The sequence below is a fragment of the Octopus bimaculoides genome, chromosome 3, assembly GCF_046866305.1.
Source record: "Octopus bimaculoides isolate indiv1 chromosome 3, ASM4686630v1, whole genome shotgun sequence".
NCBI classification, from domain to species: Eukaryota; Metazoa; Mollusca; class Cephalopoda; order Octopoda; family Octopodidae; genus Octopus; species Octopus bimaculoides.
Genome location: NC_142930.1, coordinates 27099762 through 27114898, shown reverse-complemented (window position 1 = coordinate 27114898; position 15137 = coordinate 27099762). Strand labels below are relative to the sequence as shown.

The window sequence follows — 15137 nt, the reverse complement described above, 5'->3', positions numbered from 1 at the left end:
AATCATTTCTATGAAATTGAATATCAGATGATCTTTTGTTCGACTAACGAATTTTGCGATCACATCAATACTAATATTTATGATAATAAGAATAAGATATATCACCGCCACCATAAAGTGGTATGGTTCAGTAGTAATCACTATGTTTTGGATAATTATTATAGGTACACATATAGTTGGATGCAGTTACTACATCAGCCTTTCCATAACTAAGCCAGCTGACTATTAAAGATGTGATACCCAGAGAGAGAGAGAGAGAGATATTACAGTGGTCCTTGGTTGGAAGTAATTTCTACATTTCTAGTTACGTAGAGTGGTGTAACCTAAAATCAAATATTTACTCAAGAACGGAACACTCCACGCAGTCCAGTAATGCAACACATTATATTCGTGAGCCCAACAATCTCTCTACTGGCGACGAACCTTCATAACCATACTAATTACAAGAATGGTCATTGCTATATATATGTCTTAGTAATTCATCTTCTCAAAAATACTAATAAAATAAATACACCATTACGCGGAATTTCAACTTGAAAATCTCAAAATGCTATCATTTACACTATTCTTGGAATAACTCAGATATCAAATATGTATCTTTCTTTTGTAGGTTGTGATAAGGCAGTTGCTGATGTTATGCTCGTCTTGGATGATTCTGGCAGTGTTGGATCTAAGAACTTCGCGAAAGTGAAAAGTTTTGCACAAAATCTAGTAAAACCTTTTAACATTGGAAAAAACAAAATTCGTGTAGGAGCCATTACATTCAGCTGGAAGGTCAAATCGCAGTTTAAGATGAATAGGTATTATAACAAGAAGAATCTACTCAAGGCAATCAATAAAATAGGGTACCGAAAAGGAGGAACGAATACACATTTAGCTCTTAATTACTTGAGGAAAAATTCATTCACACGAAGGGCAGGGGATAGAAAACGTGTCCCGAACATTGCTATCATAATAACTGATGGCAAATCGAATATCCTCAGTAAAACTAAAAAAGCAGCATTGGAATTACGAAAAAGTGGCACCATTGTGTTTGCTATCGGAGTTGGCAAAGGAATTAGACAGTCTGAATTGAAAATTATTGGTAGTTCACCAAGCCGAGATCATGTGTTCGCAGTTAAAAACTTTAATGTTCTTAGTTCCATCGTGAAGCAATTGGTTAAAAAGACTTGTAATGGTATGTATATAATTTTGTAACTACTCATTGTAGAATTAATTACACTAGGATAGACTTCATAATTTTCCATGATACTGAAAATGTAATGGTATGTATAATGTTTTGTATCTACAGATTATAGAATTTCTCACACTCACAATACAATTCATAACTATTCATGATGCTCAAAATGGTGTAGATTGCGAGGCAGTGTTAGTGTAAGAATAGTTTTACTTTAAGAATCACGTTGTAAAGGAAAACTAAATGTGTATTATTGAATATAATTAAAATGTAATCAATTTTTCAATGGTGAAATAATGCGTAATTATGTTGAAAAGGTATTAAAATGTCCTTTGATGACTTGTTATATAATTGCAATGAATTCATATTTTTAGATTGATATGATATGTATATTCAAAAGACGATAATGTTATCCATTTTCACACTTAAAATACAATAGATTCAGATTTTAGGGAAATTTGCTTGGTTATAAATAGAAGAAATTTTAATTGGTTATAAATAAATTTTTCACTTCAACGGATTTCTGGATTCCTGGTTACTTTGCTGGATTATTAGCCACAGAAACATTTCGTTTACTGTAGCAATCTTTAAACGATGGCTGGAATATTTATATTTCAATTTCTAGCTAATCCATGTGACTCAAAAACATGCAAGAATGGTGGAGTTTGCAGGAGACGTAGCAAAACATACACATGTTCATATAAACGTGAATATTCCGGGAAACATTGTACGATTGAAAAGAACTATATAGCTATTGATCGTGTAAATAAATACACATAAAAATTGTTACATAGAAACGTTCTTCCCGACCACAATTTCACACGCCAGAGAACGTGATTAAGGATATGAATGTGCTCATTTATTTATTATACAGATAATCACGAGAACATTTCTGATATGTATGTCAGTGTCATAGAAATTATATTCAATATAACACTTGGAAAGAACGCATGACACAATAAGTATGAATCATTATTAGAATATTGAGGAAACATATTCAAGTATTCATTATCCAATTATTAAAATATTCATAATCTAGAATAGATTTGTATAGATGTAATACGAAATACTTATGACAAGGAACTAATTCATTATATTTTTACTTTTCATTTCAAGCACCACAAGTGCCAAGTAAGTATCTGCTGACTTAATATTTTAAGTGTTTCTATTTAACTTTACATGTCTCACAATTAAATTTTCCAGCCAAATAGAAATTCACTTTACTCTTTCCACTGCTACTACATATTTTATGAATACTCTGCTACTACTTATTTTACAACTACTCTGCTACTACTATCATCACTACCACCAACACCACCACAAATAATAATAATAATAATAATAATAATAATAATAATAATAATAATAATAATAATAATAATAATAATAAAGCCATAACTGAAGACAGCCGCAGAAAGAAGAAAGGCCTCAGTATGGCCTGGGTGGACTACCAAAAGGCTTTCGACAGTGTTCCCCACACGTGGATTCTGGAAACACTAGCCATAAACAAGGTGGCACCAATTATCATAAAATACATAGAGCACTCAATGAACAAATGGCAGACAGTGCTACAGCTCCAAACAAAAGAGGGACTTGTGAAAACGAAAGCCATCCCCATTAGAAGAGGAATATTCCAGGGAGACACGCTCTCTCCACTCCTGTTCTGCCTGGCACTCACACCTTTAACAGAATTGCTAAATAGAACTGGATGCGGTTACAAATGCTATGGAAAAACAGTCAGCCACCTTCTATATATGGATGACCTAAAATTATATGCAAAAAACGACAAAGAGCTAGAAACACTACTACAGACAGTACACGGCTTTACCAAGGAAATAGAAATGAAATTCGGATTAGAAAAATGTGCCAAAGCAACCCTGAAAAGAGGAAAATTAGTTAAAAGTAGCAATATAACACTAGATAAAGCCAATGAAATAAGAGAACTAGACGAAAGCCAACCATATAAGTATTTAGGAGTCAATGAACTAGATAGGATACAACATACACAAATGAAAGAAAAAATAAAGAAAGAGTACTATAGACGAGTTAGATCACTACTAAAAACAGAGCTCAATGCTAAAAACAAGATAATGGATATCAACACTTTAGCTGTCCCAGTTATAAGCTACAGCTACAACATCCTTAACTGGACACTAAACGAACTATGTAAAATAGACAGGAAAACAAGAAAAATAATGACAGGATATAGGATGCACCACCCAAAATCTGACATAGAAAGGCTATATATACAACGCACAGAAGGTGGCAGGGGTCTTATACAGCTAGAAAACTATTATAAAATAACCACCATAGGACTGCAAAAATACCTACTCCAGAAGCAAGGGAAACTAATACAAATAGCCACAAAACACGAGCAAAACAAAAAACTGTTTTCAGTATTTAAGGAAGCTGACAAATACAAACAAGAAATCAATCTACCTAACAAATACGAAGAAGAAGAAGAAGAAACAACAAAAGCTATAAAACAAATGAAATCCAAACTAAAACTAGAAGAGCAACGGACCATGATAAAACGATGGCAAGAAAAGCCCCTACATGGTAAATACTGGGCTAAACTAAATGCGAAAGAAATAGACAGAGAAAAATCCCAGCAATGGCTGAGAAGCTCAGGACTCAAAGCAGAGACTGAAGGATTTTTAATTGCTGCACAAGACCAAAGCCTCCCCACCAGAAATTACCAAAAACACATAATGAAAAGAAATATAACAAGTAACTGTAGAATATGTGGAGATCGACAAGAAACAATAAATCATATTATCTCTGGCTGCCCAGTCTTGGCTAAGAAGGAATATATTCACAGACACGACAGAGCTGGGACCTATATACACTGGAAGCTATGCCAACATTATGGAATAGCAACAGAAAAAAGATGGTATAAACACACGCCAGAAAAGGTCACAGAAAACGAGAAAGCAACCATACTCTGGGATATGCCAATACACACAGATAGAGAAATTAAGGCAAATAGACCAGATATAGTTGTCAAAGATCATGAAGGAAAAAAATGCCTTCTAATTGATGTTTCAATACCAGCAGATGACAACGTTTCTCTAAAAGAAATGGAAAAACTTTCAAAATACAAAGACCTGGAAATAGAGATAACTCGAATGTGGAATCTAAAAACAGAAACAATTCCTATCATAGTAGGTGCCTTAGGTATAATAAAAAAATATTCAGACAAATACATAACAAAAACACCAGGACTTACAAATATATATAACATACAGAAAATTGCACTACTGGGTACTGCACACATTCTACGCAAAACACTTTCAATACAGTAAACATAAGAGCACCACAGCAAACCACAGCACATACCCAAGGCGCACAGAGCTGCGCTCGGTAGTGAAGTGAAAGCACGTTATAAAAATAAAACTACTGAATAATAATAATAATAATAATAATAATAATAATAATCTCAACAGGCATGATAGAGCTGCACAATATATTTACTGGGTAATATGCAAAAACCTGGACTTGCCCCATGATAAAAACTGGTGGGAACACAAACCATCCCCAGTACTTGAAAATGATCACATTGCACGCCTCTGGAACTTCATCATTCAAACTGACAGAAAGATAGACGCAAATAGGCCAGACATCATACTGAAAGACTTCAGACAAAAATCATGCCTCCTCATTGATATGACTGTCCCAATCGATATAAACGTATCTGTCAAGACCTACCAAAAACTGAGCAAATATAAAGATCTTGAAATAGAAATTAGCAAAATGTGGAATCTGAAGACGAAAACAATACCTATTGTCATAGGTGCCCTGGGAATGACAGCGAAACGGGCTGATTACTACCTAGCTCAGATACCAGGAAACCCCAAAATGGCTGAAGTTCAAAAGATAGTGCTCATGGGAACTGCCCATATCCTACGTAAAATACTGAATCATTATTAGAATATTGAGGAAACATATTCAAGTATTCATTATCCAATTATTAAAATATTCATAATCTGGAATAGATTTGTATAGTTGTAATACGAAATATTTATGACAAGGAACTAATTCATTATATTTTTACTTTTCATTTCCAGTGCCACCAGTGCTAAGTAAGTATCTCCTGACTTAATATTTTGAGTGTTTCTATTTAACTTTACATGTCTCACAATTAAATTTTCCAACCAAATAGAAATTCATTTTACTCTTTCCACTGCTACTACGTATTTTACAACTACTCCGCTACTACTACCATCACTACCACCACCACCACCACAAATAATAATAATAATAATAATAATAATAATAATAATAATAATAATAATAATAATAATAATAATAATGATTAGACACTAGTTCTTATGGCTTCTGACCTTGTCTGATTGGAGGTGTTATCATCTACATTGTTTGGTCTTTGTATAAAAGATGGACTACAGCTTATATTCTGCTGAATACCAGAGATTTGCTTGTCAGTTGTTTGACCTTAATCACTTAAGCATGTCCCTTAATTGCTGACGATATATGCATCTCTGATAACGAGCACAAGTAGTGGGGTAGCATCATAGCCATGTATTAAGGGGAATTCTTTGAGCTTTGGATAATTCACCGCTGGAAACAGGGTTGTTTCATTCAACATCCCTAAACAACTCTTATTCAGAGGCATTTTGACCGGGTTGGGCTATACGACCTGTTGCAAATTCTAACTGGGTTACACCTGCAAGGTCATACGCTGTTTATCCTCATGTGAGATAACCATGTCATGCATGTATTGTTGCGATGCATGTGCCTGGTGTACCATTATCATACAGGTAGTCATGTTGGGGTTTCGTATATTTTACCCCAGTGTCACTTTGATGGCATGCACTTTTACATATCATATTCTAACGGTGTTAGCTTTGCATTTCTTCCATTTAATGTAATGAAATATAATATTACTCTAATAGTTTTCTCTGTATATTCGGCTAAATACACTCTCTGATTTTATGACATTGTGCATAAATCGTGCTTTCAAATATTGGTACAAAGCTAGCAAATTTGAGTAAGGTATAAATCAATTACATTGACCCAGTGCTCACCTGATATTTCTTTCCTTGATCCCTAAATGATGAAAGGAAATGTCGACCTCGGCGGAAATAAAACTCGAACGTAAATACGAGAAAAGTGTCGCAAAGCACTTGGCCCAACATGCTAATGATTCTGCCAGCTCACTTTGCTTACAAATTAATTTCAAACTTTGGAATGAAGCCAGCAATTTTTGAGCAGGGGCGAGTCAATGACATTAATCACAGCGCTCAACATCTATTTATTTCAGCGACTCCTAAAGGTAGAAAGGCAAACTCGAACTCGGCGGAATTTGAGACCTGCAGATGAAATAACAAAATGTGTTTTACAATTTAAAATGGTGTCACAGAAATTTACAAAATACTAGATGTGAATGATAGCATTTAATGAAAACAAATATTAAATCGATATGATAGATGTGCATGTGAAGCGAAAGTATTTAGGTTTAATTTATTTATTGTCTTCTAATATTCTCGATACACAGACAATGCACTTTCAAATGCTGAGTCAATACAATCATATTTATTTTGTTTCAGTTGCTACTAGACCTTGTGTATGTTCAGCATCTGGAGATCCTCATTACAAAACATTTGACGGTCAGATGATTCATTTTATGGGAACGTGTAAATACACACTGGCAACACCTCTCCCAGGAACTAAATTTCCGAATTTTAAAGTAGAAGTAAAAAATGAACATCGTGGAAGAAATAAGAGAGTATCTTATACACGTCTTGTCGATGTAAAGCTCGGTAACAACACGCTGCGCTTGCTACCAAGAAGAAGAATCACTGTAAGAAATAATTGAAGTTATTTTCGTTGTTGCACAATAATCTAAACAGACATTAGATAATTTCATTTTTACTACTGGAAACGTAGTACAAGTGAAATATGCGCCAACTTACGACACCATTTAAGTCTAACAATGAATCACACAGACTCACACATACGCATCCAAACACATATTTATACTCATGTTCTTCACGTTAATTCTTTCTTCATCTCTTTCAACACCACTATCTCTCTACCTTTCTCCGCCTCAAACTCATTTTGTCCCATTCTAAATTTCTCTCTCTCCCTCTCTCTCTCTTTCTCTCTCTCTCTCTCTCTCTCTCTCTCTCTCTCTCTCTCTCTTTCTCTCTCTCTCTCTTTCTCTCTCTCTCTTCCTCTCTCTCTCTCTTGCCCTTTATATCTCTTTCCTTCTATCTCTTTTTCACTCTCTATATGTCCCTCTCACTGTCTGTGTCTGCGTGTCACACCTCGTGCCATTTCCATATGTTTCTTTCTGTTATGACACTCAGTACCCTCTTACGAGCCTGCTACACGGCCCTTAATCATAAGTCTCTTAACCATAACTCTCACATCCCCTTTTTTCCTGTTGAGTAATCAAACACTTCGTTCATGCTCAGGATTGTAGGAGATATAGCAGAAGACAGTTGCCGCAGTCGCCACGCACTGAGACTGAACTAAAAGCCATATGGTTGGGAAGTGACCCAACTACCTTACTTCCCTGGCATTTTATTTTATCTGCCTCTGGGAAATAAAAGGAAATCCGATCTCAGGTGATTTTCAATTTGCAACTGGGATTGTATTAATAATGACAGTTTTCGAATTCAAAACAACGCCAGTAATTTTATGAGAGGATTAAGGAAATATAATCAACCTCATTTCTCAACATGTACTTATTTTAACAACTCCAAAAGGAGGAATGGTAAGTCAACATCTGTGACATTTATGTTCAGAACTTAAAACCGGAAGATATGTTTAGCTGCAGATCGTTCGCCTTGTCGTAATACTAACGATTCTGACTGCTCACCGCCTCAACGGTTCCAAAGTTTGGCACAAGGCCAGAAATTTTGGGAAAGGAGGAAATCGATAATGACGATCCCAATATTTAGTTACACATATAATCAACGCCGAAGGATGAATGGAAAATTGAAATCAGTGACATTTCACTTAAGAATGAAAGCATGCCAGGACGCAACGTAGCATTTTGGTTAATAGGTAACTGTTGTACTATATAGGTGGTCATTTTTCAAGTTTCCATGTTTCTAAGGAAAGTATTTATATGTATATGCATGAATATAGATACGTAAATATGTACATAAATATACGTACATGCATATATATATATATATATATATATATATATATATATATATATATATATATATATTACAATAATAATAATAATAATAATAATAATAATAATAATAATAATAATAATAATAATAAAGGATAAAATCATTAATTTTATCAGTGGCCAGCATAGAAATGTAGTCCTGTTAAGGTGAAATCTTATAAATGATTATGATAAAGGTCATAAAAAAAATCTTGCCTATCTGCTGGAAAGTGACGCTACATCGTCTAACCACGTCATCACCAAAATTAGAGGCAAGTTGAAATGCCTTTTATTATAATTATTTATATGATTTCACCTTAATAGGTCTATATTTATATGGTGGCCACTGATAAAATTTTAATGATTTTAGCATTTTTTGTTATAAATTGAATAATTCTCATTCACTTCTGGGTTGTCTAGTCACTTATGGTCTACCCTGACCGTATACCAATGTTGTTGAGGTATTTGTGGTATTTATATGTAACCTTGGCTTTGCGTTTGCTTTCCTGTGGGTTTGTATAAATATTTCATTTATTGCGCTCAGTTTCCTCTCCTGATGAGGAAAAGCCATTAGGCTAATCTAGAAATTGATGAATCCAGGGATAATACTGTATTTTTATGAATTTGCGTTAGCTTACTCCTTCGATCTGGTGATGACCTAAAGTGGTTAGATGATTTAGCTTCCATTTTCAGCATATAGGCAAAGGTTTTTCCATGATCTTCATTATATACATGCATACACACACACACACACACACACACACACACACACACACACACACACACACACACACATATATATATATATATATATATTTAAATAAGAGTTTTGACGCTAATATCCATATGTATTAAAGTTTATTACCTATGTAAACATTTCTGTATAAGATCAAATTCAACTCTTATTTCAAGTTAAATAAGTAAATTACGTTACACATCCTCAGGGTAAAAAGTAAACACCAAAAAAAATTTATAGTCTCTAAGGCTGATCCATATTCAAAATTCCTCTTCAAATAAAAGTCCGTCTAAGGGAGAAAACCCTAATAACATTATTAATTATAAACAGTCAAGTAATACAAATTATTGATTCCTGGTATTAAATTCTAAACTAATGGAAATCTATATTATATTATCTCTAGAAACTTTAGTAAATAAATACAAATATACAATTAGATTATTAGTGATAAATAATACAGTTAATATATTCTGTTTTTTAAACCTAATATTATATTATAATACCCGATCATACTGAAATTTATAATTCATTTAAACCAGAAAAACGTATGCCTAAGAAAATGGCTACATCTGAAAGCATTGTACGTGAGTTTATTTATTAACCAAAAGGGAGTATGATCCATGATCCATACATTATCATCTTTAGAGTTATCACAGTTATTTGTATAATTCTGAAAAAAATTTAAATTACCTATGTTACGTTTATGACAATCTCTGGGTTTATTTTACTTATTTTCGCTTAACTTATTCTTATACTTATTATTCTTATAATTCGTGCCTGTCTTAATATTGGCACAATCAGGTTCAACATAATAAACCTCTTTGTATCCGGCCGAGTTAGCTGCAAATACATATATATGTATATATATAAATGTATATATATATATATATACATATATAGACACACACAGACGCACACGTGTGTATAAATATAATCAAGTGTGAGAGAGAGAGAAAAGAAAACAGAAAGGAGAAAGAGAGATGCACGCACAGATATAAACTTTAGAATGGGCAAGTCAGTATAGAAAAGAAACGAAAATGAAGGAGTGAGGAATCTTTCACAAATTGTTGTATATAATTATCAGCCTCTCGTTCAATTGAATGTCTGTAGATTTTGTGACAAAGATGTCCAAGTATCTCATTTGTTGTATTAGCATGACTTGATGTTTAATTATACGATCATTTCTATCGTTTTACTCACAGGTGAATGGCGTGTACTTTCAAATGCCAATCAATAATTATTTGGGATTCACAGTAAAATATGCTGCTGGTTGGGTAAGAGCCGAAACTGCTTTCGGTCTTCAAGTGAAATTTGATGGGAACCATCGTGTCATTGTCAAAGTTCCCGGTACTTACAGAAGACAACTCACAGGAATATGTGGTGATTGCAATGGCAAGAAAGATGACTGGCGCACAAAAGCTGGGGTAAACGTATCAAAACGTAGAAACAAATATTCTCTCATCGGTAAAAGCTATGAAGTTCTTGATGATAGTGATAAACCTCAGAAGAAGTAAGTGTAAACTTTCGCAATTTTCTTCCATTTTAGCTTCGTTCGGTGTTTGTACTTAATGACTGTCCTCGTTCGTGACAAAATGTTTTATATATCAATAAAAAGGAACCCTGATTACTATAATTAAAGTTTCTCAACATACTAACAACTAAACGGTCGCATTAATTAAACATCTCTCAGTATCATGCAAACATGTCTTGTATTAACGAACATAAAAAAGTTTTCACATTTAAATGTATACATCGATATACTTAAGTCTTATACATACGTAAAGTTCAGTTTTCTGGAATATAAATCACATATTAGCATAAGATTATATATTTACATCGAATCACTTTCATATGTAAAGTCCAATTCCAGTGTTATAACTGAACGAATGATTCCGCCTATACGATGGAACAAGTATATGTAAAGAGATACGGATGAAGACGATACGCATTTCTTCCCCCAATTGCCCAATCTTAGCAACAAAATAACAAAAAATACTGAATTTGTCTCCATTACGAATCGAAGGAGCTTGTTGGAACATGTTATTTTCTCTGAGACAAACGGCCATTTTGTTGTTCATTGAATTTAAATTTCTAATGAAATTACATACAAAATTCGAATTTCTATATTTATCTGTATATCTAGAATACAAGCTTATTCTTTTTTACATTTTGCAATAAAATTTGTTTCCTGAATTGTTTTTTATTTTATTGTTAGTAATATATTTCGCAAGGCAGCCAACTGGTAAAATTAGTTGGCAAGCCGTGCAAAATGCCTAGCCGCATTTCCTGCGTCTGTATGTGCTGAGTTCAAATTCTGCTGAGGTCGACTTTGCCTTGCATCGATATGGGTCGATGTAGGTCGAGAAAATAAAGACCAGTTCAACACTGAGGTCAATGTAATCGATGTAGCCACTCCCACGACACCTACTGGCTTTGTACCAGAATTTCAAACCATTGTTAATATATTTCACACAAATATTCTTATGTATTTACAGATGTCAGTCAACAGATGTAAGTGTTACATGTAATAAACACGCAATTCGGCGTTGCAACGAAATTATCAATAAGAGAGGTATCTTTAAAAACTGCCTTAAGTCTATATTTTCAACTGCTGTCAAGTTTTACCAATCCTGCAAAATAGACGCTTGTGCTTATAACAAGGACAAAGGATTAAAGAAACAAGTTATATGTCGTTCGTTTGAAGCATTCGCCCAGAATTGTGAAGCAATTGGCGTTTTAGTAAACTGGAGGAAAGCACTTAAATGTAGTAAGTTGACTGTTATGTTCCTATTTAAATGCAGCGAAATTGTATAAATATCAGTTGTAATGTAGAATACCATAGAATGGCGAAACGTTTTTGGATGGGGTCCATAAATAAGTCTACAAACAAGCTGTTGAAATTTGGAAGTAATACATATTGCATCCAAATTTGTATGGGAGTTGAAACCTCAAAATCTAAAATATTTACGCGGGTTTCCTGAAAAATTGTTTTTATCTGATATACGATGCTCAATGCATTATGAAATCGTTTCAAAAGTTTTTACTTCGGCTATATTCATAAAAATCAAACGGAATGCATATATGTATGTCTGAATTTTTGTATGTATGCATGGATATATGTATGTATGTATGTATGTATGTATGTATGTATGTATGTATGTATGTAGGTAGGTATGTATGTATGTTTGTATTTTTGTATGTATGCATCGATATATGTATGTATGCATGGATATATGTATGTATATATGCATGTATGTATATATGCATGTATGCATGCATGCATGAATGCATGTATGTAGGAATGCACGCACGCATGTACGTATACATATAGCATACGATAATGCCGAAGCTAAAGAACACAGAGTAAAGCCGCTACGCAGAAGTTGACCTTGAGCTCTGTTGTGCAGGCGTACTTAGCCCCAACGTTCAAGCTTAATTTCACTGCTTACAACAGTGCTTGAAAGAAGATATGTAACGTGTCATCATTGCATTGAACATGACAGAGACAGTTGAGCAGAGAATCTGCATCAAACTTTGCCAAACGCTTGGCGATACCTTCCCAGCGCCCTGTGGAATGTTTCAAAAAAGTTTTCATCGTTCTCGACACAGTCAAGATCTGGTGCAACTGAATCCTGCGTGTCTTTTGGGTCAGCTGAAAGCAGTTTTGGCACAAACTTGGCAGACACGCCTCTCATACTCAAATCATTAGTGATGGTTACTGATCTGTAAATAACTCACGGATTGTGATTCGACGATTTCTCCTCAGAGCTTCACACACATCTGAAATATTTCTATCAGTTCTGGGGGCTGCCGGTCTGCCAGAACGCTCGTCAATATCGACATTTTTGGGGGCCGTCTCGTCTCCCGTTTCTTTTTTTTTTTTCTTTTCCCTCTTTTTTCGTCTGCGGAGGTTGGGGCCTCTGTCGGGATACTCAGGGGGCCTATCTCTTCACCCGCAGACTGCTCTTTAGGTGGTGAGCAACTGACGTTGCTCATCTTTCTTTTTCTATTCACCATCTCCTCCTCCAATGGGGGATCGACGGGCACACTTTCTTTACCCTACTTTTTTTCCGGCATAGTAGGACTAATTTTTTTAATGGGTGTCTGCTCCTGGGTCACTTACGTGTCTCGGCGACAATTCTTCTGCAAATGACCAGGCTCCAGGCATCCGTAACATTTCGGAAGTCATCCTTCAAGGATTACAGGATACCTAGAACATGCCATGGTCAACTAGTCTGGAAAGACCACACTGTCATCGTCTAACTGGGTCCACAACGTTAATATGGCCTTAGCCCCAACCCAGTCAGCAGATGGCAACAATTTTACATTTAACAAGTTAGTGTCTCTGGTGCCACCAAGTCCCCTTTGGATGGTTTCGGCCAACCAACTTTCTTTTAAACCCGGTGGCAATCCGCAGACAAACGCCCGCTTACATTTTCTCCCACAATAAGAGGGGAGAAATAAAATTTTTTCCCCATCCAGGGCCTGACTGGTGAACTTACACGCCATCTCCGGGGTTCCAAACAGCAACCATATGGTTGAATAATTGGAACCCCTGGCGATGTGCTTTATCATCGGCATGTACTCCGTCAGCTCCTTTTCTATTTCTAGCCTAGGAAAGGGGACAATGGTATCCAAGGACTTTGAATAAGTCCTTAGAACCACCGTCCTCCTTTCCAAATCTGTCACCCATTTTGGGGTGGGTTAATTTCCCACACCAAAGCAGTATTGTTTTTTCTATTGTTCATATTTTAACTGCAAAAAATAATAAACAAACGTAAAAAGAAAAAGAAAAAACAAAGTTCACAGTTAAATGTCTGTCCTCTGGCGTATTTGAACACCTGACCAGTCCTGTGTACTCCAATATAGGTAATCCAATAATAGTTCACAATTGGTGGTGCTCGTAGTATAATCCAGTTGTCGTAATTTTCAAATATTTCCTTTTTCAAAAATTGAATTTACAACATCGCTAAATTTGCCGCGTTGTTCGAATTAAATGTCTTTTTGCCTATTCGAAATCCTGGCAATCCCAGGTAATCCAATGACTTTAGGCATAAAAACAGATGTTCGCCGCGAACTTTGCAGCAAGCAACAAATAACCGTTTACAAAAAGTCTTCCAAATACAGAAAGTCTTCAGAAAAATCAAAAGATAGAAAGAATTCTTGCGGCGAGGTAACGCCCACCGATAATTCTTTACTAAAACAAACGCAACTAAAAGAGAAAAACAATGCTTCGAGGCCAGTGAAGATACCCTATTTGTGAAAATTAACAATAAAATAACGTAGCCCCACTGTACCCCAAAAACAAATTTCTGCCACCTTTTAGCTGCCTTACTAATTTCTTTCATGAACTCGGTCGACTTCAAAGTTCCATTTTGGACGGAGTTAAAAAGACACCAGTCCACTCCGATCATCGGGTCTGTGTGATCATCATATGTGTGTGTGTGTGTGTGTGGGTGTGGGTGTGTGGGTGTGTGTGTGTGTGTGAGTGTGTGCATGTATGTATGTTTATGTATGTATGTATACAAATACTCAGAAAATGGAGATAATCTCAGATCAGCAAACACATCGAGTGCACCACATTTATAGCTTATTTTTTAATATAAAGCATGACATCAACTAATAAATTCTTCATCTTCATAAGATATTCGAATTAAGGCACGGAGTTTCATCGGAGTAAATAAAAAATTTAATTTTCCTGAATATACCAGAAAATCCTTTTACTAGAGTCGGACTGCATTTAACGAATCTGCCTGTCGCTCATACCTACTACGTTTTTCAGTCTCTCTTTCCTGTGTGACAAGCAACACATTGCGATTTATTATAAGATTTTCGGGTTTACACATTCCAGTCAGAGTAATCTTTTATTTATACTGCACGTTATAAAATAAAGATAAATTACATATTTTATCTATTCTTCTCCACGCAGAATTACAGTGCCGTAAAAACATGGTGTATAAGTTCTCCACTCCTATATATCAACCATCATGCTATAATAGAAGAATCCCTCGCATTGGAAAATTTACAGAAGCCTGTGTATGCAAAAAAGGATTCATACTTAGTGGAACAGAATG

The 15137-nt window shown here is 35.0% G+C and overlaps 2 protein-coding genes across 2 annotated transcripts in view; both read left to right on the top strand.

Moving 5' to 3' along the window:
* Nucleotides 1-576: 576 nt before the first annotated feature.
* Nucleotides 577-15137, top strand: part of LOC106867182 (collagen alpha-1(XII) chain) — a 94442-nt gene continuing 79881 nt past the window's right edge. Inside the window, exons 1-2 of the mRNA XM_089348742.1 lie at nucleotides 577-1177; nucleotides 13404-13421. Coding sequence (XP_089204868.1) covers nucleotides 592-1177; nucleotides 13404-13421 — 604 coding nt within the window. The 5' untranslated portion in view covers nucleotides 577-591. The remainder of the gene's footprint in view (nucleotides 1178-13403; nucleotides 13422-15137) is intronic.
* LOC149136484 (zonadhesin-like) lies at nucleotides 1772-11877 on the top strand. The gene is made up of 3 exons (XM_089348312.1): nucleotides 1772-1939; nucleotides 10266-10573; nucleotides 11559-11877. The coding sequence occupies exons 1-3, from the start codon at nucleotides 1772-1774 to the stop codon at nucleotides 11875-11877; spliced, it is 795 nt and encodes a 264-aa protein (XP_089204438.1).

Excerpts from the sequence above, each read along its gene's own strand:
- LOC149136484 (XM_089348312.1), top strand. The coding sequence starts at position 1,772 with ATGGCTGGAATATTTATATTTCAATTTCTAGCTAATCCATGTGACTCA. Across the intron at positions 1,940-10,265 it reads ACTATATAGCTATTGATCGT|GTGAATGGCGTGTACTTTCA; the intron begins GTAAATAAATAC and ends TTTTACTCACAG. Across the intron at positions 10,574-11,558 it reads AGTGATAAACCTCAGAAGAA|ATGTCAGTCAACAGATGTAA; the intron begins GTAAGTGTAAAC and ends ATGTATTTACAG.